At 42.8% G+C, this 27,085-nt stretch overlaps 1 protein-coding gene across 1 annotated transcript in view; it reads left to right on the top strand.

Annotated features, from left to right (window-relative positions):
• Positions 1-26,733, top strand: part of LOC126298060 (uncharacterized) — a 104,033-nt gene extending 77,300 nt beyond the window's left edge. The window contains exons 2-3 of the mRNA XM_049989379.1: positions 19,546-19,792; positions 26,725-26,733. Of these exons, the coding sequence (XP_049845336.1) occupies positions 19,546-19,792; positions 26,725-26,733 (256 nt within the window). The remainder of the gene's footprint in view (positions 1-19,545; positions 19,793-26,724) is intronic.
• Positions 26,734-27,085: the final 352 nt, after the last annotated feature.

Raw genomic sequence — 27,085 nt, 5'->3', positions numbered from 1 at the left:
ATTGCAATGATGTGTGCTATTCTGTAGTGCTGCATCAGTTGACTCCTGAAGGTTAGCAATCTACAATTAGTTGCATGAAAGTCATATAACTCTAAGATGACCGTGTAGAAACTCTACGTATGAATTTTTACCGTCTAGAATTTACTTCTTGTCGTTCTACGCCCTTCAGTGTGGCAATGCGTTCTTTCTTCCATCGCCACCAAATCGCGAGAAGAGACGTGAATTGACGCTGCGTAAAATATGTTTATCTTGTGGCACACGAGGCATTAAGACAATCCCTATTTTTAAGAGGACAAAAATTTTCTTTCCAACAAAGTGAGAAGGCCGGGAAGATGCCGTTACTACGCATCGCACGCGACGGCCTGGAGCGAAAATGTAATGTTCTGGAACTGCACTTTGGCTACAGCTCGAATAAAATAACTAACTGACTACAGTGGCGAAGAGCCAGAGCAGTGAGCCACGCATGACAAGCCTCTGCAAAACAACTAATACAGCCAGCACGTGGCTGCTAATGGATAGCATCTTGACCCTACCACTCTCCTCGATGACACGTATACCACGAACGTATGGGACGAAAACAAAGAGTTCGGGACATACACTCTAATTACAGGTCGTATAAAGTGACACGTTGCAATGGCGGGCAGCGTAGCGAGCGACGCGTTGACAAGCCGCTGCAAAACAAGGAATTCAGGTCAGCACATGGCTACGACTGAATGGCTGCTCGGACCTACCACTCGCCCCGAAGAAACGGATGTCACGTGGTACTATAGCTTCGCCACATCCGCCGTCAGCTGCAGATCCACACAATAATTTCTTGCCGCTGCAGCCGGGTACAGTTAAATGGATAACGATTAACCCGGTGTTGTAGGTTGACAAGTTTTCCAGAATCAAAGTACGAAACCCAGATTAGAAGTTCAAATGAATCGACATTATCTGGAAACTGTCGGTAGTACTATTCTAGAGTTACGTTAAAATACTTGATTGAATTTTCTCATTTTGAGAAGTCCGAAGGCGCGATGTTTTACTTACTAAAAAATTCAACAGCCAAGAACACATAAATTTTCTTTACTTAGAACAACCGGTTTCGACAGACTTTGCTGTCATCTTCAGTTCCTAAAAATCATTTTCTTATGAAACGTGTTCATTTTACGTTGGGCCTCACGCCAATTTGTCATGTGGATCAATAATGAGCTGATTTTCAACCACGTGACAACTTGGCGTGGGGTCTGACGTAAAACGATGACGTTTCATAAGAAGAAATTTTTTACGACCTGAAGATAACAGCAAAGTCTGTCGAAACCGGTTGTTTTAAATAAAGAAATATTTATGCAGTCTTGGATGCTAAATGTTTTCAGCAATTAAAATACTTCGTTTTTGCTACTACTACATAGACACCAAATCTTTTTCTTAAAACTCGCACAAAAAATTAAAATTCGTTGCATTTCTAATCAAGTAAATAAATTATTGTTTTATTGTTGTCACATGCAAAACACAATATATCACTTTAATATAACTCGGTCTTTAACTAGGGTAAACAATCATTATTACCTACATAATAGGTTTCCGTCCTGATAGCTGCGTGGTCAGCTTGACGGATTGTTGTCCTACGGGCCCAGGTTCGATTCCCGGCTGGGGCAAGGATTATCTCCGCTTAGGGACTGGGTGTTGTGCTGTCTTCATCATTTCACCTCCATCCGGTGCGCATGTCACCCAAGGCGGCTGGACCTGCCCCGCATGGGGCCTCCCGGCCAATGACACCATAGGCACATTTCCATTTTTTCCTACATAGGTTACTTATTTCTCATTCTCAGTTGGCCTGAAAGTTACGCAGTGGGTAGTTTCTGAGAGATCTGTTTTGTTATATTTTGCAGAAGAATGTATGTCATCCAGGAGTATGATATTTCAAATAGAAATATGTAAAATCAGAATACGGAGTATCTTGAAAATGAGTCTTAGTTATAATTATTTCCTTGTTTTCACAGTAAATCTATTACTTTTTCCAGAACATAAAGCATTTGTGATAGCGAACACTCGTCGTTCTGTAGCAGTATTAGCAACGGGTAATTCTAGCACAAATGCATTAATGAGTTGCAAATTTTCGCAGCAGATATTCTGAGATCCAAGGAAGCTGAAAGTAATAGACCATGTTTCACTAACGTACTTAACAGCTCTTAATTCACGCTTTCTCATTTCAAATAATTTTTTAACATCATTCATTTCCTCAAAATGTTCATCTCCATATATTTCTTCCATAATGTTTTCATACACTCTGCTGAAGTTTTAAGACTTGGCCTAACCGACTTCCATAGAAGAGGATATTTGAGCTGAATCTAGTTAAACTCTTTCACAACATGAAGTGGGTAGACCCATTTTTCAATATAGTCAATTAATATCTCATAAAATAAACTTGAAATGCCAAGAAATTACAACCTTTCAGCAAGCAGTCGTCTTGCAATATACTTATGAAAGACTGAATTTTCATAGTTTGAAAGTTCTCCTCCTTCCACGACTTAACTTTCCTTATCAATATTTCTAGCTCCTCCAAAACTTTCTTTGCTGATATAATTGCTGCCTCAGTAGTGTCACTATGTACTTAAGTTCGGCTCATACACGATGCATTGTTACCCCCCTCCCCATGCAGAAGACGTGATCTGTTGGTGCTCCATGACTTTCACTCCTTTGACAGTGATAAATTTATCTTGCAGTGTTCATCTTCGATTCGCTAATGTAGAAGGTATCATGTGCACAGTTAAGTAAATAATACGTGAATTTGGCACGTTTATTTGAATACATGAACCGACTTCTGAACGGGAATATACTTTGTATAAGACCGCGTGAGCCATCTAAGTCCGATTCGAACTTCTAGATTCTAGTATGTTACTGTTCTTGACGTTTTCGTATAATTTATCAAGACTTAGGGTACAGCGGGTGTGTTTCGCTCGTTTCAAGTGTAAGCCGTATGTAATATGACAGGAAACGTTTTTAAAAAATCAGTCAATGTGATAAAATATGGCAATTTAATTGTGAATACTATATAAAAGCTAGAATTTCATTTACAAGAACAAAATATTAAACAAACAATTGAAGAAGGCAGAAATCACAATATACCAAAATGATGGGGCTATTCGGTCCAGTCACGAGGCTGTTCTGCCAAGTATATTTCAATGTCCAAATCACAAGCATTTACCACAAGTAAACATTTTTCGTCCTTTTGCACCCACACACACTTCGTGAAACGATGTAGCACATTCCTGGTACTATATCCAATCTCCCTTCTTGACCGATTCTGACGAATAATATTTCAGAGCCCTATAGCCACAAGGAGTGTTCTCATTATCGTCTTCAATTCAAAAATGGTTCAAATGGCTCTGAGCACTATGCGACTTAACTTCTGAGGTCATCAGTCCCCTAGAACTTAGAACTACTTAAACCTAACTAACCTAAGGACATCACACACATCCATGCCCGAGGCAGGATTCGAACCTGCGACCGTAACGGTCGCTCGGCTCCAGACTGTAGCGCCTAGAACCACACGGCCACTCCGGTCGGCCGTCTTCAATTGTAGTTGGTTGTAAGTCATCATCCGACTCACTCAGCTGACGACAACGTTCCTTACTTGCATTTCCTTTGCTTTCCTTCTCCACTTTTAGTCTTCGTTTAGCCTTCGTCGTTTCGTAGTTCGTGTCTGAGGTTGAATGTCTTTGGTTCTGTTCCTACCTTTTTTTGACGTCCTTTGGGATACTCTTTTTGCTGGGCTGGAAATGACTGCATTGAAAGGAGAAGTCATCTGATGAACGGAGGAAGAGGAACCTGGCAAAGGGGACTCAGCCGGAAGCTGGGAACATTGAGGAATCTCCGGGAGGGGACACGATGGCACATTGGAAATTTCTGCCTGAAATAAACTGACTAACGAATTTAAAGGTAACAACCCAGTGCATTTAAATCCTTGAACACCATTTACAACGATGGAAGCTTTATTCCAAGCTGCAGAAAACAGTTCTCCAAAATTAAAGTTGTTGACTGCACCTTCTGGTGTCGAATGCACGTAATTTGTTGCAGTATGATGGTAGAAAACTTTCAGCGGTTTGAATACTGGTCTGTCCAGAGGCTGAAAGGCATATGTGGTGTAATGTGGAAGGCAGAGCATCTCTGTTATTCTGACGACAATTACTCCGGACAGTGGAGAGAACGATGAGAGCTATGGCCATCCAAAATTAAAATACACTTCCCAAGTGACTGGTGCTTCTGAAAGTGTGCGAGCCACTTTGCAATAACATCTTCGTTCACATCCCCAGACTCAGATGTGGTGGCTTGTGAACACACTGTTAGGGGATGTCTGTAGACCTTTCTAAATCGAACACATTTGCAGATAGCAAAGATAGGAATAAAAACGCCACTATCACTACAGCAAGCTATAATAGTGGTTTTCCTCCCCTCACCACGTTTGTCATCGTCTCTACTTCCCTGGTACCTTTTGCTGTCACTATTTTATGTGGGGAATTATTAAGGGACAAACCCGACTCGTCAACATTTAATATGAGATGAGCCTTACCACAAACTCCAGTCTGCTCATACAAATTCCGATACACACCGAAAAATGCAGTCACAGCCTGCTTATTCATCCCCTTCGCTCTAGCTTTTAACAAGCTTTGTGGTTGTCGGAGTGATAAATCACTATGCTTCTTCATAAACCCAGTGAAATGAAGACCGTTCGCCTGGTGCAAGTCTTTCGATTTGACGCCACTTCGGCGACTTGCGCGTCGATGGGGATGAAATGATGATGATTAGGACAACACCACACCCAATCCCTGAGCGGAGAAAATCTCCGATCCAGCCGGGAATCGAACCTGGGCCCTTTGGATTGACAGTCTGTCGCGCTGACCACTTAGCTACCGGGGGCGGACAGTAAACCAGTCTTTATCTGCAATCATGTGTTCCATTCTCCAGGGACACTTGATGTTATTCGCTGTTGCATACGTGAATGCTTCCCTTCGAATTTGTTCAGGAGTGCAGCCAAAAAGCCTTGCAGATAGGTCTTTCAACTGACGACTTAAATCATCCACTTCTTATAGGCTGAAAACTGTCGGATGACCAGCTGGTCTATGAGGGTTTTTTTCTCCTATTGTTGAATCACACTCTGAAATAGTTACCCGATCCTTAAGTGTCGAATAAGGAATTCTGAACAACACAGCAGCACCTCTCATAGTTACGACTCCGCCTATAACACTTGTTACTGCGTGTTTCATTTCCTTCTAGGACCATCAAGTGCTTGGCTTTTCCCTTTTGTACGGACGGACCATCTGAAGAGAGAGCGAGTAAACATGTTCTTCAGAATTTTGCGTTAAACATCGATTGCTGCTGTTGTTGTTGTGGTCTTCAGTCCAGAGACTGGTTTCATGCAGCTCTCCGTGCTACTCTATCCTGTGCAAGCTTCTTCATCTCCCAGTACCTACTGCAACCTACATCCTTCTGAGTCTGCTTAGTGTATTCATATCTTGGTCTTCCTCTACGATTTTTACCCTCCACGCTCCCCTCCAGTACTAAATTGGTGATCCCTTGATACCTCAGAATATATACTACCAACCGATCCCTTCTTCTAGTCAAGTTCTTCCACAAATTTCTCTTCTCCCCAATTCTGTTGAGTACCTCCTCATTAGTTATGTTATCTATCCATTTAATCTTCAACCTTCTTCTGTCAAAAGCTTTTGTTTATCATCCATGTTTCACTTCCATACGTGGCTACACTCCATACAAATACTTTCAGGAAAGACTTCATAACACTTAAATCTATGCTCGATGTTAGCAAATTGCTTCAGAAACGCTCTCCTTGCCATTGCTAGTCTACATTTTATATCCTCTCTGTTCGACCATCATCAGTTTTTGCTCCCCAAATAGCAAAACTCATCCACTACTTTAAGTGTCTCATTTCCTAATCTAATTCCCTAAGCATCACCCGATTTAATTCGACTACATTCGATTATCCTCGTTTTGCTTTTGTGATGTTCATCTTATATCCCACTTTCAAGACACTGTCCATTCCGTTCAACAGCTCTTCCAGGCCCTTCGCTGTCTCTGACAGAGTTACAATGTCTACGGCAAACCTCAGGGTTTTTACTTCTTCTCCCTGGATTTTAATTCTTATTCCAAATTTTTCTTTTGTTTCCTTTACAGCTTCCTTAATATACAGATTGAATAACATCCGGGATAGGTACAACCCTGTCTCACTCCCTTCCCAACCACTGCTTCCCTTTCATGCCCTCGACTCTTATAACAGCCATCTGGTTTCTGTCCAAATTGTGCCGGCCGCGGTGGTCTCGCGGTTCTAGGCGCGCAGTCCGGAACCGTGCGGCTGCTACGGTCGCAGGTTCGAATCCTGCCTCGGGCATGGATGTGTGTGATGTCCTTAGGTTAGTTAGGTTTAAGTAGTTCTAAGTTCTAGGGGACTGATGACCACAGCAGTTGAGTCCCATAGTGCTCAGAGCCATTTGAACCATTTTTTGTCCAAATTGTAAATAGCCTTTCGCTCCCTGTATTTTACCCCTGCCACCTTCAGAATTTGAAAAGGGGTATTCCAGTCAACATTGTCAAAAGCTTTCTCTAAGTCTACAAATGCTAGAATCGTAGGTGTGCCTTTCCTTAATCTATCTTTTAAGATAAGTCGTAGGGTCAGTATTCCCCCACATGTCCCAACATTTCTACGGAGTCCAAACTGATCTTCCCCGAGGTCGGCTTCTACCAGCTTTTCCATTCGTCTGTAAAGAATTCGTGTTCGTGTTTTGCAGCCGTGACTTACTAAACTGATAGTTCGGTTATTTTCAAATCTGTCAACACCTGCTTTCTTTGGGATTGGAATTATTGTATTCTTCTTGAAGTCTGAGGGTATTTCACTTGTCTCATACACCTTGCTCACCAGATGGTAGAGTTTTGTCAGGGCTAGCTCTCCCAAGGCTATCAGTAGTTTCCCCTTGCTTTCAGCCGTTCACAGTACTAGTACAGTAAGGCCGTTTTCGTTAATGTTACAAGGCCAGATCAGTCAATCATCCAGACTGCTGCCCCTGCAACTACTGAAAAGGCTGCTGCCCCTCTTCAGGAACCACACGGTTGTCTGGCCGCTCAACAGATACCCCTCCGTTGTGGTTGCACCTACGATATGGCTATCTGTATCGCTGAGGCACGCAAGCCTCCCCAACGCAAGGTCCATGGTTCCGAGTGGAAGTAGCCCCACATGTGCAGGACGAAATAGGCCTCTGTGCAGACATTTCGAAAGACGCGCCAAATCAGACCTGTGTGGAAAAGGACGTCAAATGAAATACCGTCCAACCGTCTAGTTACCAAATATATTTTATTTGGCTACCAGGTTCGGCGGTTTACTACGCCATCTTCAGGCCTCTGACCGACGTCTAGGAAGAATCCACCTCGGTTCTGGTCAAAATAGGGGCCAGCAATGCTGATATTAGTAAAACTCTCCTTGCTAGAGAGATCACTATAACGATCGCTTTAGCAAGCGGAAGTCTACTACGACCAGTATTGCTGGCCACTGTTTTGAACAGAACCGAGGTGGAATCTTCCTACAAGTCGGTCAGGGACCTGAAGATGGCATAGTAAATCGCCGAAAGTTGTAGCCAAATAAGTATGGAAACTAGACGGCTGAAAGGTGATTCATTTGACATCCTGTATCGAACAGCCCAGTCGCGCAATCATCTCCGAAAAGATGGACATACAGGGACTTTGTGGGAAAACCCAGCAATGTTTTCGACACACAAACTACATAAGCTTTTTTTCTTATACAAGTAACATAAAGAGTGTAAAATTTCACGTTACTGTGCATGCTACATCTTAATTGTTAGGTTTCTATTCTTTTAACTACGGCAATAATCCATCACAATGCGCTTACCACTAAAATTTCTTCTTCTGTCCTGTTAATACTGTAACAGAAAACAGCCTTACTAAAAGCACATGTGGTGACAGAGAGATACTGGCACACATTGCAGGGAAAACGGCCTTGACTGTGAGGAACTACCGCACTGTTCGAACATTTCCTATTTCAGGCGGGTTAGCCCAGTTAGTGGAATAGCCCCGCTGTAACCTGTGGTATATTTTCGAACATACGCGAGTGGCGCGCAAAATTCGTACTTTATCGTGAATAGTAAATTGAATTTGTGCGTCTTAGAAACATTTGGCAAAGGTACCCTTGTTAAAAAGCATTCTTTTCATAATTCAGTTGTATAAATAGATATTTGAGAACTTTCGGACGTTTACTAGTATTACGCGTAATCTATTTCATAGTATATTTCGAGCTACAGTTGTGTAATCTGTAAATTTCTGCAGCAATGTCATTCCAGAAAATCGATTCCTCCTTATTCCAGTATAGTTACATCTATGATTAGGGCAATTATTTGTACTTTCTTTCTGCTCATTGACCTGTATCTTCTTGAAATTTTACAATAACAATATGAACATAACGCTTACGCATTCAGTTTGCTCAGTCAAAATGACAGCAGATATAGCCAAACTGAACAAAAATGAACAAACAGTAATTAATAGAGAAAGACCTTAACAATAATCGACTAAAAGGAGCTAAAGAAGAGAACCAGTTACTTAAAAACAACAACAAGAAGCTCATTGAGGACAATGCACTAGCAGTAAAATCTGACAAAGGCAATACAATAGTTATCATGGACAAACATGAATATATAAATAAAACCCTTGAGTTCTTTCAGAATAACCATATACAAGAAATCTCTCATGACCCCACACACAAATTCAACGGTAAACTAAAGAAACAGTTGAATAAAACATGCTTCTTATTAACAAGAGAATAAACACAAAAATTAACAATTATAAACCCAACAGCCCGCCTAAGGTCCATAAACCTAATGTCCCTATCAGACCAATTGTCAATGCTATAAATCATCCAGGCTACAAAGTTATGCGTAAGCTGCATGCAATTCTACAAAAACAATATAAATTTAAAACCTCGTTATCAGTGAAAAATAGCTACCAAGCAATTCAAAGTATTGAAGATCTTCATATCCCATCCAATGCAAAGCTCATCTCCCTTGACATAGTGAACTTATATGGCAGCATCCCCATCAAAGAATCCATAGATATAATCAAAAATAATGTATTAAAAGGTCAGACTATGTTCACAGCTGAAGTAGTTGAATTAATAAAATTGCTTGAGCTTGTTCTTTCACACAGTTATTTCACATTTAATGGCAAAATGTACAAACAAGATGTAGACCTAGCAATGGGAAGTCCTCTAAGTGGAATCATTGAAGAAATTTTCATCAACCACCTTGAAAATAACCTTCTCAACAACAAAGACATAATAACCCAGAAAATAGTACACTACCGCAGATATGTTGATGGCACATTCATTGTATACAATGGAAGTGATGAAGAAGCAGAAACTCAATTAAACAGATTCAATAATTTACACAACAACATCCAGTTCACCATAGAACATGAGAAAGATAACAAAATTAATTTTCTAGACATGACAATAAGTAACACAGACCAAACTCTAAATACCAATATATACAGAAAACCGGCATACACAGACACAGACATTAATAAATCTTCCACACATCCCAACTCACATAAACAAGCTGCTTTCAGATCGTTCTTAAACAGAACCAGAAATTCCCATTTAATGCTGCCGATTATGAGACATAAATGAACACTATCAAATACATTGCACTTAATAATGGCTATCACGAACATGAAATAGACACACTATCACAACGCACAACTAAAAATAATAACAAACAATCTGACACAGCTTCCTCACACAACATCCAAAAACCCAAGTATATAACGTTACAATATTTAGGTATCATAGCAGACAAAACAACCAAGCTGTTTAAAAGAACAGACATCAGGATTACCTTTGCCACCAACAACAACTTAAAAAATAAACTGATACATGACATCTCAAATCCCACAGAGAATCTCAACAAAGCAAGAATTTATAAAATTACATGCTGTCATTGCAACAAATCTTACATTGGCGAAACGGGAAGAAATTTTAAAACCCGCTTTAAAGAACACATAGACGGCTTCAGACTTGGTAAACCGAATAAATCAGCTATAGCGAAAAATATAAATGAAACTGGGCACAGCGTTACGAAAGACAACGACCTCAAAGTACTACATAACTTAGAAAAGAGCTGGAAAATGGACATCTTGGAAGAAATGGAAATATTCATCCATGGCCACATGGGGAATAACGAGATCCTGAATGAAATGACAGACTTTAAAAATTCACATTTCTTTTCCAATTTCACTAAAGTACTCCTAGAATAAAAGATACATAACATGATGGTCGTTTGACTCTAGCCCCAGCAATAGCTGAGAAAAATGTAAAACAAATTAGTTTATATAATGATGTGTTCAATAATATTGTAACAGGTGCTCAATTTGTAATGTATTTCGTCAACCTACATCTGTCGTACGATAACAAGACGTGCAGAAGACAGATAAACATCTAACACCACATAGATCGACAAATCGATAGTCAAATCGAAACCAGCTATATTTCGACAACCATCTTGTCCACTGCACTACAGAATTGTTTGTGATCGTGTTTCCAAGTTACTTATATGTTAGTGACAATTTGTGAACAGTGACCAGGAGAGGCACTGAAATGGAGGCACCCCAGCGCATCACTACGAGACAGTCACGCCAGAAGAAAAAAGTGAGTGACCGTTACAAAACATTTTCGTGCAAACATCAGTCCAGCTACCAAAGTGCCAGCGCCCCTTACTAAGTTTTCTCTTCTTCCAGAGGATGACCACAGCATTTACGAAAAGACTCTGTAACATCAGTATGCCCTTATTTTAAAGTTGTTTTTGTAATGCCATTTAACCTGAAGATGAAGTTTACCTCAAAACATGTCGCTAAATAAATAAGTAAAACGACAGCTGACAAAGTTTGTGACTGGTAGCGGTAATTTTTTAAAAAAAAACTTTATATATACATTTAGCGTTACCCAGAAACAACGACGCGGACGTAGTAGTAATGTGTTCCCTTCCGGGTGTTTCATTTTGGTGAGTCCCCTTGTCTCTCACTATCTGGGGGTGCTTGATTACTGTGAGTCCCCTTGCCTCTCACAAGTGTTTCAGTGCAGCAAATGTTCGAAACGTCGTTCTTTGTTTCTAATGCACTTTGTAACTGTGTGTCTGATTGACAATCCTACATATACACTCCTGGAAATGGAGAAAAGAACACATTGACACCGGTGTGTCAGACCCACCATACTTGCTTGGGGCACTGCGAGAGGACTCTACAAGCAATGATCACACGCACGGCACGGCGGACACACCAGGAACCGCGGTGTTGGCCGTCGAATGGCGCTAGCTACGCAGCATTTGTGCACCTCCGCCGTCAGTATCAGCCAGTTTGCCGTGGCATACGGAGCTCCATCGCAGTCTTTAACACTGGTAGCATGCCGCGACAGCGTCGACGTGAACCGTATGTGCAGTTGACGGACTTTGAGCGAGGGCGTATAGTGGGCATGCGGGAGGCCGGGTGGACGTACCGCCGAATTGCTCAACACGTGGGGCGTGAGGTCTCCACAGTACATCGATGTTGTCGCCAGTGGTCGGCGGAAGGTGCACGTGCCCGTCGACCTGGGACGGGATCGCAGCGACGCACGGATGCACGCCAAGACCGTAGGATCCTACGCAGTGCCGTAGGGGACCGCACCGCCACTTCCCAGCAAATTAGGGACACTGTTGCTCCTGGGGTATCGGCGAGGACCGTTCGCAACCGTCTCCATGAAACTGGGCTACGGTCCCGCACACCGTTAGGCCGTCTTCCGCTCACGCCCCAACATCGTGCAGCCCGCCTCCAGTGGTGTCGCGACAGGCGTGAATGGAGGGACGAATGGAGACGTGTCGTCTTCAGCGATGAGAGTCGCTTCTGCCTTGGTGCCAATGATGGTCGTATGCGTGTTTGGCGCCGTGCAGGTGAGCGCCACAATCAGGACTGCATACGACCGAGGCACACAGGACCAACACCCGGCATCATGGTGTGGGGAGCGATCTCCTACACTGGCCGTACACCTCTGGTGATCGTCGAGGGGACACTGAATAGTGCACGGTACATCCAAACCGTCATCGAACCCATCGTTCTACCATTCCTAGACCGGCAAGGGAACTTGCTGTTCCAACAGGACAATGCACGTCCGCATGTATCCCGTGCCACCCAACGTGCTCTAGAAGGTGTAAGTCAACTACCCTGGCCAGCAAGATCTCCGGATCTGTCCCCCATTGAGCATGTTTGGGACTGGATGAAGCGTCGTCTCACGCGGTCTGCACGTCCAGCACGAACGCTGGTCCAACTGAGGCGCCAGGTGGAAATGGCATGGCAAGCCGTTCCACAGGACTACATCCAGCATCTCTACGATCGTCTCCATGGGAGAATAACAGCCTGCACTGCTGCGAAAGGTGGATATACACTGTACTAGTGCCGACATTGTGCATGCTCTGTTGCCTGTGTCTATGTGCCTGTGGTTCTGTCAGTGTGATCATGTGATGTATCTGACCCCAGGAATGTGTCAATAAAGTTTCCCCTTCCTGGGACAATGAATTCACGGTGTTCTTATTTCAATTTCCAGGAGTGTATTAATATCTTTGCACTGATGTCTGCACATTCACTGAGAATTCGCTGCCTCATAACTTCGGAGGTTGTTGGTACACCCATGCTCTCTTTTAGCCATCCCCACAGAAAAATATCGGCAGAAGTCAAATCGGGTGAACGTGCGGGTGACGTTTGAGGATCTTGTCCAGTCCATGGACGCACATAGTTTCGATTCAGTTCAAAACTTCTCAAGCTAGTCGTGAATAATGCGCTGCGCATTTATTGTGTTGAAACCAAATATCCAGTCTCGTTTAAAGTGGAACATCGTCCATTAGTACGGGTAAAACATTATCCACAATGTCGCTGTACATTTGACCAGTCAGATTACCTTCTATGAAAAATGGGGCCAATTACCTGCGTTCCTAAAATACCACACCAAACGTTGGCGCTCTATGGGCGTTGATGTTCAACTTGCCTTACCAAATGGGGATTCTCCACTGACCAATGATGCATATTATGTCGATTCACTTGACCACGATTCGCAAAATTTGATTCATCGGAGAAAAGTGTCTGTGAAATGGAACTGTCATTGACTGTCAGTTGTTCCTGTATCCAGTTCCAGAAATTCAGGCGATTGTGAAAATCGTCACCATGCAGTTCTTGATGTAGCGGTAAATGAAATGGATGCCATTTGTGTGCATGCAGTATGCGTCGAACATTTCTTTGCAAAATTTCTGAAACTCGCGCAATTTACCGTGAACCAATGTGAGGATTTGCAGCATCCGCATTGTCTTATTTTCCTTTGTCAGAGGCCCCGGTAGGAGTCTTCCTCTAGGTTTAACATTTCCCATTTCAGTAAACAGGTGGACAATACTGTGAAACGTCTTTGCAGGCGGAATATTCCTATTAGTGAACAGAGTAGCATACCTTTGACGAGCTTCGTCAACATTTCTATGAGCCTAAAAGTACGCGGGAATGATACCGACCCTCTCTACAATCGTTAACATCATGGAACAATTGCGACGAGATGTGTACAGTCCGAATCATTGAAATAACATGCACAGGGACAGAGCGCATGATCACGATCTGTGTTTCACATGATAGCATTACCAAAAATATCAAAAAAAGTACTTCGATTGTCTTAATCGGATGTGTATTTGTTTGATAAAGTACCGTTTTGCAACAGTTGTCACCTAATTACCATGTTTGCCGTTTACAGCGTCATATATCATGAAACGAAAGAAATGTACAAAGTTACATTTTTATCACGGAGAATCCACATCTACAATAAAAAATAGGGGTTCCTATTTAAGATTTCAAAGTCACCCCCCTCCCGCCCTCGGTGGTGAGGCAGGAGGTGGGGGGTGGTCGAGCGTTCCCTCTTCGAGGTGAACAGCTTTTATTACCACATTTTTAAATCCGATGTGTATTTCGCCAAATATTCCGACAAACAGTTTTAAATGCCTCACCCTGTATATCAGTTTAAATAAGCAGATAAAAATTCGATTGACGCCTTCCTAGGAGACAGCCTCCGTTCCTTCAGAACTTCTGGCTTAAATTCAAAGAAGTACATTAGTATCGCCACCAGTGAAGAGATTTATACCTGATAAATTAATAACGTGAAACTGGTCCCCCTCCGCCCATCGTAACAAAACAGGTCAGAACACAGCTTCAGAAGCAACGAAAAAAAAAAAAAATGCCAAATTTAAAAGAACGCATAATCTCCAAGGTTGAGGATGTTTTACACTAGCTCGAAACTTAACGCGAACTACAAATCGAGATGCTTTTAATAGTTTCCACAACGAAATCTTCTCTATAAATCTGGCAGAAAATCCAAAGATTATCTGGTTATATGTGAAGTACACCAGTGGAAAGTCAGCATCAATAGCTTCGCTGTGAGATAACGAAAGTAATGTTACGGATTCCTTCACCATAGAAGGCGAAATAAGTTTTCCAGAATTCGAATCGACACCTGCTGCCAACATGAGTAACGTGGAAGTAGACATCAGTTGTGTAGCAAAGCAGCTTAAATCACTTAGTAAAGAGAAGTTTTCTGGTCCAGATCATATACCAGTTAGGTTTATTTCATAGTATGTTGCTATAATACCTCCGTACTTAACTATCATATACAACTGCTAGCTCGACGAAAGATCCGTATCTAAAGACTGGAATGTTACACAGGTCACACCAGAACTCGAGAAAGGAACGAGGAGTAATCCGATAAATTATGGACCCATATCACTGACGTCGATTTTCAGTAGGATTTTGGAATATAAACGGTTTTCGAACACATTCTGAATTACCTCGAGGAAAATGATCTGTTGACACACGGTCAGCAGGAATTCAAAAACCATCGTTCCTGAGAAACACATACCTCTTTATTATCATTAGGTAATGAGTGATAAGGGCAGGGGATATCCGACTGATTCACATTTCTAGATTTCCAAAAGGCCTTCGGCACCGTTCCCCACAAGCGGCTTTTAATCAGTTTGCGTGCCTATGGAGTATCGTCTCAATTGAGCGACTGGATTAGGAATTTCCTGTCGGAACGAACACAGTTATTAGTAATGGCCGGAAAGTCATCGAGTAAAATAGAACTAAGATCTGGCGTTCCCCAAGGAAGTGTCTTAGGTTCTCTGCTGTTCCTACGTTACAAGGTTACACTCACCAGTATTAACTGTAGAATCCAGAGAAAAACTACAACCCCCTACGTACTGCACTCGTAGACTAATTACAGCATGCGCACGCGCTGAGGCATTTAAGCAGTGATTCCTTCCGGGCTCCGTAGACGACTGCAACGGGAAGGACCGCTAACCTGTGATACCATGCTAAATACCCTGTGCCATGCACTTCACAGTGGTTTGAGTAATGTTTAAGCAGATGTAGATGCATAGGTGTTACAAGTTGTAAATAAAATTTTGCCTATGGAACGGAAGAAACGTTCAGTTTGTGTTCGAACATAATCGTAGATCTGTCAGGATTTGTATACATCATTGGGCTGATGATTGAAATTTGCTGTCGCAGCATAATCCTGTTTGAGCCACAGCCAACTTCGCTAAAAGTAATGACGTAATTTTTTCATGTAATGTGGTATTTATCAATATTTATGCCTCTTTTCAACTGTAATGGACTGTTTACATTAAATTTAGTAAGTGAATACATGTGTTTTGATTCCGTAGTTAAAATGTGCACTCTCCAAAACCGTATGAAATTGACGGTTATAACACGACTTTATGGAGTGGAAACTTAATAAGCAGATCTGATATCCAATGTAAACACCGAATGGAAAGAGTCGAAATTTACAGGCTGGTTACTAATACCTGTCACAGGCTTCTAGGGGTTGCAGAGGGGACCTAGTAGATAAAAGTTTGGTAAGGAACACATGTCCGGAAATAAGTTGGAAGATCGGCTCACTTTCGAATCTCCCGCTTTACATTACGCACACAAACTAATATTTGGGCGTCGACGTTTTGTAATTGTGACACAACATACCATTTTCGTCCGACTACAACAACGGCTGCGAGAATCTAGTAATTACTGAAGGAGGATGGGTAACTGCTGTGTTCCACGCACGCGCAGCATATTCGATTTTCAAGTTGACGCCGTTTGTCCCGCAGAGGAGAACGCAACGATGAGTACTCTAAACACTGCCCATGCCACGAACTCCTGTAGAACACACAGGTCAGAATTCATTGTTTTCTCTCTATGAGTACCGTTAAGCGGGAGACGCGAAACTGATCCGGTCTTCAAACTTGTATTACATGTAAACTGTTCATTTAACGGCATGGGTTATTCATCAAAATTTTATCTACTAACCGTAAGTCGCCTCTAGTTTCCATAGAAGAATGTGATAGGAATTGTGAAACACATTGCATACAAGCATTTATTTCCTTGTCTCCGCTGCATTTGACGATAGGAAATGGAAATATTTCTGTGCCTGCATGTTTATTAAGCAGCAGAATGTACTTCAAAATAGTTCAAATGGCTCTGAGCACTATGGGACTTAACATCTATGGTCATCAGTCCCCTAGAACTTAGAACTACTTAAACCTAACTAACCTAAGGACATCACACAACACCCAGTCATCACGAGGCAGAGAAAATCCCTGATCCCGCCGGGAATCGAACCGGGGAAGAATGTACTTCTTTCAGGTCCTGTTCCCATACAACTTACAGGGGTTGGACCTGGGTATGGAAACACATTGAGAAATTAATTCTCTAATATAACTGCAGATGCAAGCCAAGCTTGCAGGTTCAGGAGGAGGAGGATTAGTGTTTAACGTCCCGTCGACAACGAGGTCATTAGAGACGGAGCACAAGCTCGGATTAGGGAAGGATGTGGAAGGAAATCGGCCGTGCCCTTTGAAAGGTACCATCCCGGCATTTGCCTGAAATGATCTAGGGAAATCATGGAAAACCTAAATCAGGATGGCCGGACACGGGATTGAACCGTCGTCCTCCCGAATGCGAGTCCAGTGTGCAAACCACTGCACCACCTCGCTCGGTCCACTTGCAGGTTCAGGTATTATATCGTAAATGACCACGAGTGGCTCTTGTGCAATGTCCTCAATACGTTGCAAAAGTCAGTGGTCAGAACAGTGTTCTGTGTAGTTGTGAGTGCAGCTAAGTGAATTCGAAAGCCGGCCGGAGGGGCCGAGTGGTTCTAGGCGCTACAGCCTGGAACCGTGAGACCGCTACGGTCGCAGGTTCGAATCCTGCCTCGGGCATGGATGTGTGTGATGTCCTTAGGTTATTTAGGTTTAGGTAGTTCTAAGTTCTAGGGGACTGATGACATCAGAAGTTAAGTCCCATAGTGCTCAGAGCCATTTTTTGAATTCGGAAGTGGATGCTTACGTAACCAAGGGAGTCGAAGTGTTTTGTGTTTCACGAGGCAACGTATAGAATATCTATATCGCGTACAAAGGAAATGGAGAAACATCATCCGTAAGTAACAACGCGGACGAAAGTGAGTGTCGAGTGATCGCAACGAAAAATAAGAGGACGAAAGCTGCAACAGTCACTGCAGAACTGCATGACGCACTCGTGAACACTGTCAGTACCAAAATAACAGGAATGGAGCTCCAGAAGCAGGAAATTGCAGGGCAAGTTGGATTTCCAAAACCATTTATCAGTGATACAAATGAGGAAAACGTGGTGCCGAAGCTATAAACCTGACTGTGGAGGAATGGAAGAAAGTCATTTGGTCGGATGAGTCTTGTTGCACATTGTTTCCAAACTCTGGCAGTGTTTACGTCCCAACATCGAAAAATGACGGGCGTTCGGTGATGATTTCGGGAGCCATATCTTGGTATTCCATCTGGCACTATGGTTACCTTGCAAGGTTGCATTCCTGCCAAGGAGTATGTGATCCTTTTGGCTTATCAGGTCCATCCCAGGGACAGTGTTTGTTCTCCAATGCTGTTTCTGTGTTCCAAGACGACAAGGCCCCTGTTCACACAGTTCACATCGCATAGGATTAATTGTCGCATCTCCCCTGGTCACCAGAGTCACCTTATTTCAATATTAGTGAACCTTTGTGGTCTATTTTGAAGAACATGACACGTGATCGCTATCAACCTCCATCATCTTTACTTGACTTGCCTCTATTTCTCCAAAAGAATGGTATACACTGAGGTGACGAAACTCATGGGATAGCGATATGCACATATACAGATAGCTGTAGTATCGCGTACACAAGGTATAAAAGGTGAGTGCACTGGCGTAGCTATCATTTGTACTAAAGTGATTCATGTAAAAGGGTTTCCGAAGTGATTATGGTCACACGACGGGAATTAACAAACTTTGAACACGAAATGATAGTTGGAGCTACACGCATGAGACATTCCTTCTAGGGAATCTTTAGGGAATTCAATATTCGAGAGCGTGCCGAGAATACCAAATTTCAGGCATTACCCCTGACCACGGGCAACGCAGTGGCCGACAGTTTTCACTTAACGACCGAGAGCAGCGACGTTTGCGTAGACTTTCAGTGCTAACAGACAAGCAACACTGTGAGAAATTATAGCAGAAATCAATGTGGGACGTACGACGAACGTATCTGTTAGGACAGTGCGGCGAAATGTGGCGTTAATGGGCTATGGCAGCAGGCGACCAACGGGAGTGGTATGCTAACAGCACATCGTCGCCTGCAGCGCCTCTCCTGCACTCGTGACCACATCGGTTAGACCGTAAACGACTGGAAAACCGTGGCCTGGTCAGATGAGTCCCGATTTCGGTTGATAAGAGGTGATGTAGGCTTCGAGCGTGGCGCAAACCCAAGAGGCTATGGGCCCAGCTTGTCAACAAGGCACTGTGCGAGTTGGTGGTGGCTCCATAATTGTGTGGGTAGTCTTTACATAGAATGTAGTAGGTCCTCTGGTCCAACTGAGCCGATCATTGAAAATAGTTATGTTTGGCTACTTGAAGACCATTTGCCGCCATTCATAGACTTCATGTTCCAAACAACGATTGAATTTTTATCGATGACAGTGCGCCATGCCACCGGTCCATAATTATTCGGTATTGATTTGAAAAGTACTCTGGACAATACGAACCAATGATTTGGCCATCAGATCGTCCCACACGAATCCCATCGAAGGTTTATGGGACATAATTGAGAGGTCAGTTCGCGCACCAAACCCTGCACCGGCAGCACTTTCGCAGTTATGGAAACTATAGAGGAAGCATGGCTCAGTATTTATGCAGGGGACTTCCAACGACTTTTTGAGTCCGTGCCGCGTCGAGTTGGTGCACTACGCCGGGAAAAAGGAGGTCTGACACGATATTACGAGGCATCCCATGAATTTTGTCGCCTAAGTGTAAGATTCCCTCGAATGAGGGAAGCTAGTTTGAATGACAACGGGTTTCCTACACCGTATTAGACATGTTAATGTGTTATGTTTTGTCCATTCTCTATTTGTCTCTTTCAGCAGTGCTCTGAGAGTGTTGTGTTTGTTGCAGGTTGGCAGCAGCCCAGGAGGCGGTAGCACAGCAGCGGTCTGGTCGTGACTGCTCGCCCGCCCCCGGCCACGGCATGAGCCCGCACCCACACCAGCCTCCCCCAGGCGCCAAGGGGCCCACTTCGCTATTCATCCTCAGTGAGGACAACCCCATACGCCGATATACTCGTTTCATCATCGAGTGGCCATATCCTTTAACGCAAACGTCTACTAGAAATAAGCTATGTAACGTGTTCGACAAAAACCAGGTAGGCAGACAATTTACTGTACGCTGTGGCGCTCACATTTCATAAAATGTACCTTCCTCTGCTCTGTCCTTCTAGTGCCAACCCAGAGAAGCAGCCTCCAGTGTAGAGAGTTATAGATGTACGGATAAGTGTTCCTCTAAGCATTGAGTTTTTGGATATGCTGCCGAGCGACATAAAAAGAAACTTAAACTCTAGTTTCGCTACCTCCTTACAAAATAGAATGCGTAAGAAAACTAAGATTTGTGAGTACATAAGGCAGCAATATTTGGACAGTGAAACAGCTGCCGCCCTAAATTATATGAGCATATTCTAGATGAATGAGTAACCAGAAAATAATAAGTTTTCTTGCTCTGTTTCGAATTTGGAACAATGGTCACGAATATCCTTCTCACAGTTAGAGCTTGAGTCCAGCAGTTTACTTGTCTGGGAAGAGCTGGTATAAGGGGCCCCCACCTTCTTGTTTTGTCCTTACTGCCACAGTATTTTCTGTCTACTGCAAACCTGCTCAACAGATACTATGACATATATTTCACTTACTTATCATACAATTCTTATGTATTAGGGATGCCATATAAAAAACTTTGTTTTATGGAACCTTAAAACGAACCGCGAATAAGAATTGTGCTTGTAATAATAGGCCCATGCGATAAATTCAAAAAATTAAACAAAAAATACATGAAAGACACTTTTAGTAAATCACATATTCTTGTAAAAAAGTACAATGTAGGAATGATCTTGACGGCTGTCCACACATTTTTCTGCCTTTTAAAGCCTATTCTTTGCTCTAGAGTGCCTTTAAAGCTTTTATCTTATATTGCTTATCACAAGTCATTCTTTTTGGTTTCCTCCTGGGCGTTAACTCTGTACAAGGCTTCTGCAACACAAAACTGAACAGAAGTTCTGTCTTGATTACAGTTTGTTATCTTTTATATTGGAGGCGTATAATACCAACACCGCCATCTTTGTTGACGAACAGTTATCTTCGTCTAATGTTAAGTTTAAGGTACAGTATTAATACTGGAACACAGGCCTTCATACGTGTATAATAAGGAGGATTTACATAGGTATAGCTATACAAATACGGGCACAAACTGCTACCTCTTAAAGTCTTTGTCGGCGGTGAAAACAAGATAACCTCACTGCTCAATGGTAGAACTAGCCAATACATCAGGGTGCTCTTCTGACATGAGAACAAACTAGTACTTGTGTTACATTCAGCACCAGAAACCGCAGTTTGGTTTATTAGATGTTGTGGGGGTCCAAATGACTAGCAGGGGCCGAAGATACGACCCTTATAACTAATAGTTTTTGGTACAGACGTATATTGTAACAGTGGACTCCCGAAACGGAATTTTTACTCATTTTTCATTCGAACGTGTCAGTGGTTTTATTCTCTCTCTCTCTCTCTCTCTCTCTCTCTCTCTCTCTCTCTCTCTCTCTTTCTCTGTGTGTGTGTGTGTGTGAACTGGGATACCTATCATAGGTGGTGGCCTCTGTCCTGTAATGGCCCATCTGGGTGCCATAGCGTTTTTCTTTGGGGCTCACGGGAGGCTAGCATATGTGAGATTTTGTGCGGTATGGCCCCTCGGACCAAGCCAAGATGGTTTCGCACACGAGACGAGTGTAGATTGTACAGGTGATGATTTGGGTTGGCGGTCTATCCGACGCATCCGCAAAGGAATGGACCCTGTAACACTCAGGATTTACATGAAGCCACGGAAAACCGTAACAGCTATACCAGACATCCAGATCAAAGCAAAATAAGAGCAGATTTTTGGCAGTATCCACTGAGGCGAATTCCAAGTACAAGGTACCGCCGTTTCCGAGTTAATTAGCATTGAAGTTAGCCAGTCAGGACGTTGGGCACGCAAATTCAAGCGACCGCCAGATACAATCAGTGTCAGTTGTTGTCATAGCGTAGATAATAGCGAATGAGACTGCTCAACCTTTCGCTCGGGTTCGATCCTTACTACCATCCCATGTCCAATTTTTGTACTGCTCTCTTATTCGGCGGGCTCAGGGATTTTCTCTGCCTCGTGATGACACGGTGTTGTGTGATGTCCTTAGGTTAGTTAGGTTTAAGTAGTTCTAAGTTCTAGGGGACTGATGACCGTAGATGTTAAGTCCCATAGTGCTCAGAGCCATTTGAACCATTTTTCTCTTATTCGGTTGTAGAAAACCAAACGAAGCACGCGTTTGGTGACACTGTCTCTGGCGAGCGGTTTGAATCTACGCGCGAACGGCCTGATTGCCTAGCTTCAATGCTAATTGACTCGGAAACGGCGCAAAGTATCGAATTTTTTTTCTTAACTGTTATTTCGCAGCACAACCTGCCCTGGAACACGCTCATAATCTTTCAGGCTGTTTCTGCCTAGCCTGTATTTTCCTTCCATCTTTCAGCCTTCCCTTCTTTCCGTAGTACTGGCTTGCCATCACAGCTCTTTATGTTTACGCAGGTCTTTCTCTTTTCTCTAAATATCTCTCGAACTTTCCTGTACACAGAATCTATCTTTCCCATAGTCTTTCACGCTTCTGTAGCTTTGCACATTTCTTCTACAGTTATTTCTACTTTGCCAAAAAATGGTTCAAATGGCACTGAGCACTATGGGACTTAACATCTGTGGTCATCAGTCCCCTAGAACTTAGAACTACTTAGAACTAACTAACCTAAGGACATCACACACATCCATGCCCGAGGCTGGATTCAAACCTGCGACCGTAGCGGTCACGCGGTGCCAGACTAAAGCGCCTAGAACCGCACGGCTACACCGGCCGGCCTATTTTGCCATTATGCACTTTCGGTCGATCACATTTCTTCTACATCTGTATCCCCTTTTGGATGATTCATGCTTTGAATTTCGATATTTGCTACTTTAACGAATTAAATTCGTTATCCCGTGTGTTATCCACAGATTTCTATAGCCTAGTTCTCTTCTACCTTCACTATTTAATCTCTCAAAGCTTCCCACTCACCTTCTGTTGTATTTCTTTTCTTTCACCTATTTCAATCAGTTTTTGAATTATTCTTCCTTTGAAACATCTATCTCAGATTGTTACAGCTGATGCCGGTCCCATCTCCTCAGTTTCTGATCCTTCTGCCTCTTCTTCAGTTTTCATCTACAGTTCGTAACCAATCAGTTACGATCTCCGTCCACATCTTCTCCTGAAAATGCTTTATAGTTTAGAATCTGGTTTCGCAATTTGTCTTGCCATTATTCAATGTGTCTGGAACCTCCTGGTGTGTACAGGCCTCTTCCAGATATCCAACCTCCTTTCTTGACTCCTAAACCAAATGTTAGTAATGATGAAAATGTACTATGTGCAAAATTCTACCACGTACCGGTAGCTTCCCCTTTCAATCGTTCCCCACAATCCACATTCCCTTACTGTTTTTCCTTCTCTTCCGTTTCCTGCTATAGAATTACAATTGCTCGTCACACTCAAATTTTCGCCACCCTTGAGGTAGTGAATAACTTCGTTTATCCCTTCATCAATTTAATTCAATCTCTTCGCCATCTTTGGTGCTAGGAGGCATATACACATGTACTATTGTGGGGGGTCGTGGATTTGAACCTAACTTGGCCATTTAAAAAATGTACACTGTGTTGTTCACGTTAGTTCAGCTGCATCCCTGTTTTCTTATTCATTATTAGTTCTACTCCTTCAAAATCCCTGTTTGGTTTGGTTTTGATAACATTGCACTCCCCTGACTACTGTTCTTCCTGCCACGATATAAAACTTCAACTTATTCATTTTTCTGTTCAAATATTCCAATTTACCTATCAACTGGGGGAATTCTACGCTCCGAACTGTAGAATATTTCCGGATCTCAATAACTTTATGAGTAGTCTCCCCCAAAAGATCCGAAAGAATGACTATTTTACCTAGGAGGATGCGATCATCGTTAAACCGTACAGTAGCGCCGCATAGCAAGACCACGTTCGACAATGTTGCAAGGCCAGATCAGTAATTCATCCAGACTGTTGCCCGTACAACTACTGGAATGTATGCTGCCCAACCTCAGAAACCGCATGTTAGTCCTGCCCCTCCATAGATACCTCTACCATTTGGTTGCATCTACGACATGGCTATCTGTATAGTTAAGGCTAGGGCCATGCTTCATGGGGGTCAATGAACCTCACTGGCTTTCACTTCCTCCGGTTTTCGTTTTAACACCGGTGAACCTTATTAGGATTATAATAGATACCAAGGAAATAGTTCATTAATTTGTAGTTGAATTACTATTGAACGTTCCGGGAACATTTTGGTGGATATAGCCCAACTGAAACTGTGATGAAGGTTAAATAATAGAGGGAAGGTTAGAGTTTAAAATCCTGTAATCATGGAGGAAGTCATTAGAATCAGAGCATTAGCTCAGTTGGAAGGTATCTGCAAGAAGAAATCAGCCGTTACATTGGCAAGTTGAAAGACATTTTCGACTTCTTTCAGAAGCGAAAACGAAGGAAGAAGAGAAGGAAGTTTGAGTTTAATGTCGAATCGACGACATCGTCATTAGAGACGGTCACAAGCTACGAAGGGAAGATGATCGGGATGGAAACCGTTTAAGGGAAAACACTGGAAACTAAAATCTGAATAGTGCCTTCGTCACGCACCGCTTCGCTTGGTGCAAAGAAATGTGAATCAATACGGCAACCATAGTACACGTGTTATTAAAAGCAGCTAAAATCGCTACAAGTCGACACTGCTCCAGGGCCCGATGGAGTCCCTGCCAGAATCTATATAGATTTTACTTGTGAATTAGTTCTAGGCTTGACCATAATTTACCATAAATCAAGAAAGTAGACAATTATTCCCTGCGATGAGAACAAGAGCACAGGTTATCCTATATATTACTTACTTTCTCTGGGAACTGAATTCTAGAACATATTCTGTGTCTCAGTGAAGCATAATGCAATTCTTATTGTCCATCACATACATTAATTAATTAATTGATAGTATTAATTGTAATCTCAGAGTCTTCGCAGAAGATACTGTTTTCTATGAAAAATGTAAAACCCCTAGAGACAAATACAGCTAAAGTCAATTTAATATCATGAAACTCATAGGACAGATATTCGCAGTAATCATGAGAGCAGCGCTGACGACTGCTATGAGAGTGGTGCTAAATATCTTGCAATAAAAAACAGCGGGGTAAGGGTGTTTTTTTCTAATGACCTGGGTTCACTCAGAGCAAAGAAGTGCCATGTAGGAGGATATGTTGGGTTCAAATGGCTCTGAGCACTATGGGACTTAACATCTATGGTCATCAGTCCCCTAGAAGTTAGAACTACTTAAACCTAACTAACCTAAGAACATCACACAACACCCAGCCATCACAAGGCAGAGAAAATCCCTGATCCCGCCGGGAATCGAACCCGGGAACCCGAGCGTGGGAAGCGAGAACGCTACCGCACGACCACGAGATGCGGGCGGAGGATTTATTATCAGATGAAAAGCTATAATTTTGGTGAAGGAGTGAGTACGTAAAGTAAAGCTAAGCTGTCGTCAACCTGGAAGTCAGTAAAGATGTAAATGTTGTATGGCATTGTTGGCTGGGATATCTCACGGGGTTCGGCCGTCTGTCGGAAAGGGTGTCCTCCACTGCGCACATTGGTCTCTCTTCTTGTGGATATGTTAGATTTGTGTCATATATGTATTTGTAGAATGTAGGTGAGTGTAATGGACGTGTTTATGGTATAGTGTTACTGTGTTATGTGATAAGAGAGGGGACAGGGTGAAACCGGGTGCCGTCAGTCTACTCATAGGACCAGCGCAAGGGAATACCTTGCTTAACGTCTGAAGTGGGAGGGACTGCGATGTGGGGCAGCGTCGTACAGTTTGCCTGTTTCAGGGGCAGCTAGGACAAACCTGTCCATTATTTTTTCTCCTTATGTAAACAAACCTGCAGCTTGGCAGCTTGCACAAAGTGGTCCATTGTTCTCCTAATGTAAACAAACCTGCAACCACTTGGCATCGCCTCCTTATATAAACAATGACATCACTGTTGTTTACACAAGTCTGATTTAAGACTAGTGTAAACAGATTGCTCACTTGGAGACAAACAGAGCTAAAGTCAATTTAATATCATGAGACTCATAGGACAGATATCTGCAGTTATCATGAGAGCAGGGCTGACGACTTGTATTCCCTGCGATGAGAACAGGAGCATAGTTTATCCACATCTACAAAAAAAAGGCAAGGGAATGACATCACTTGACCATGGTCCCAAACCACGTACATGTGCTCTTAAAGTACGTTTATGTAAGTATACTTTATGACTGCAATGTAAAGAAACTGTGCTCTTTCAAGTTGGCACCTCCACCCTCCCCTCCTTTCTCACCACTCCTGCCTAAGCTGCAAATCCTCTCAGCCAGTTAGATGATGGGAAGCTCAAACGGGATGTTATCCTAGCAAAGTAGAGTACATCACCTAATATTTCTTACCCAATTACCTCATTGTTATAATTTTGTCTCATCCATAAATTATGTTATTCCACTTATCTTAATTTTAAAAAAAATATGAGCACTTTCAAGATATTGCTGCCTGTACATTTGTATCACTCTTATATTAATTAATGGCAATGATCTTGCCGCACTGAATATACTGGTTCCCGTGAGATCACCGAAGTTAAGCGCTGTCGGGCGTGGCCGGCACTTGGATGGGTGACCATCAAGGCCGCCATGCGCTGTTGCCATTTTTCGGGGAGCACTCAGCCCCGTGATGCCAATTGAGGAGCTCCTCGACCTAACAGTAGCGGCTCCGCTCAAAGAAAACCATCTTAACGACCGGGAGAGCGGTGTGCTGACCACACGCCCCTCCTATCCGCATACTCACTGAGGATGACATGGCGGTCGGATGGTCCCGATGGGCCACTTGTGGCCTGAAAACGGAGTGCTTTTTTTATATTAACTAATATAATTCTGTGGTGTCAGGCACTTTGAGATTGGCAGTCCATCCGCCATATGACCACCTGCCACTTCTATATTTAGAGTTCTGAGGGGTTGCCTTTCTGACTTTCTCCCACTTTCTAAAACTGTCATCCAAATGCACACTCAATATCAGACTTTAAATACTTAAACAATCTCTTGAGTGCATTATTTAAACAGATTATACTGATACCCGTGTTTAAACAATTGACAACCTATTGTGGCCTCAGAAATTAACACTTGACATCGATCAGATGTTTACTAAGGTCAGAACTTGTAGGAGATTCAGCTACCATCCTCACGATAATCTTACCCACGAAAGAAGGGGTTTACAAAACACTTATAAGATCGATTTTTAGGCACTATC

Source organism: Schistocerca gregaria, chromosome X (genome assembly GCF_023897955.1).
Source record: "Schistocerca gregaria isolate iqSchGreg1 chromosome X, iqSchGreg1.2, whole genome shotgun sequence".
Lineage (NCBI taxonomy): Eukaryota > Metazoa > Arthropoda > Insecta > Orthoptera > Acrididae > Schistocerca > Schistocerca gregaria.
This window is presented reverse-complemented; position numbering and strand designations above follow the sequence as displayed.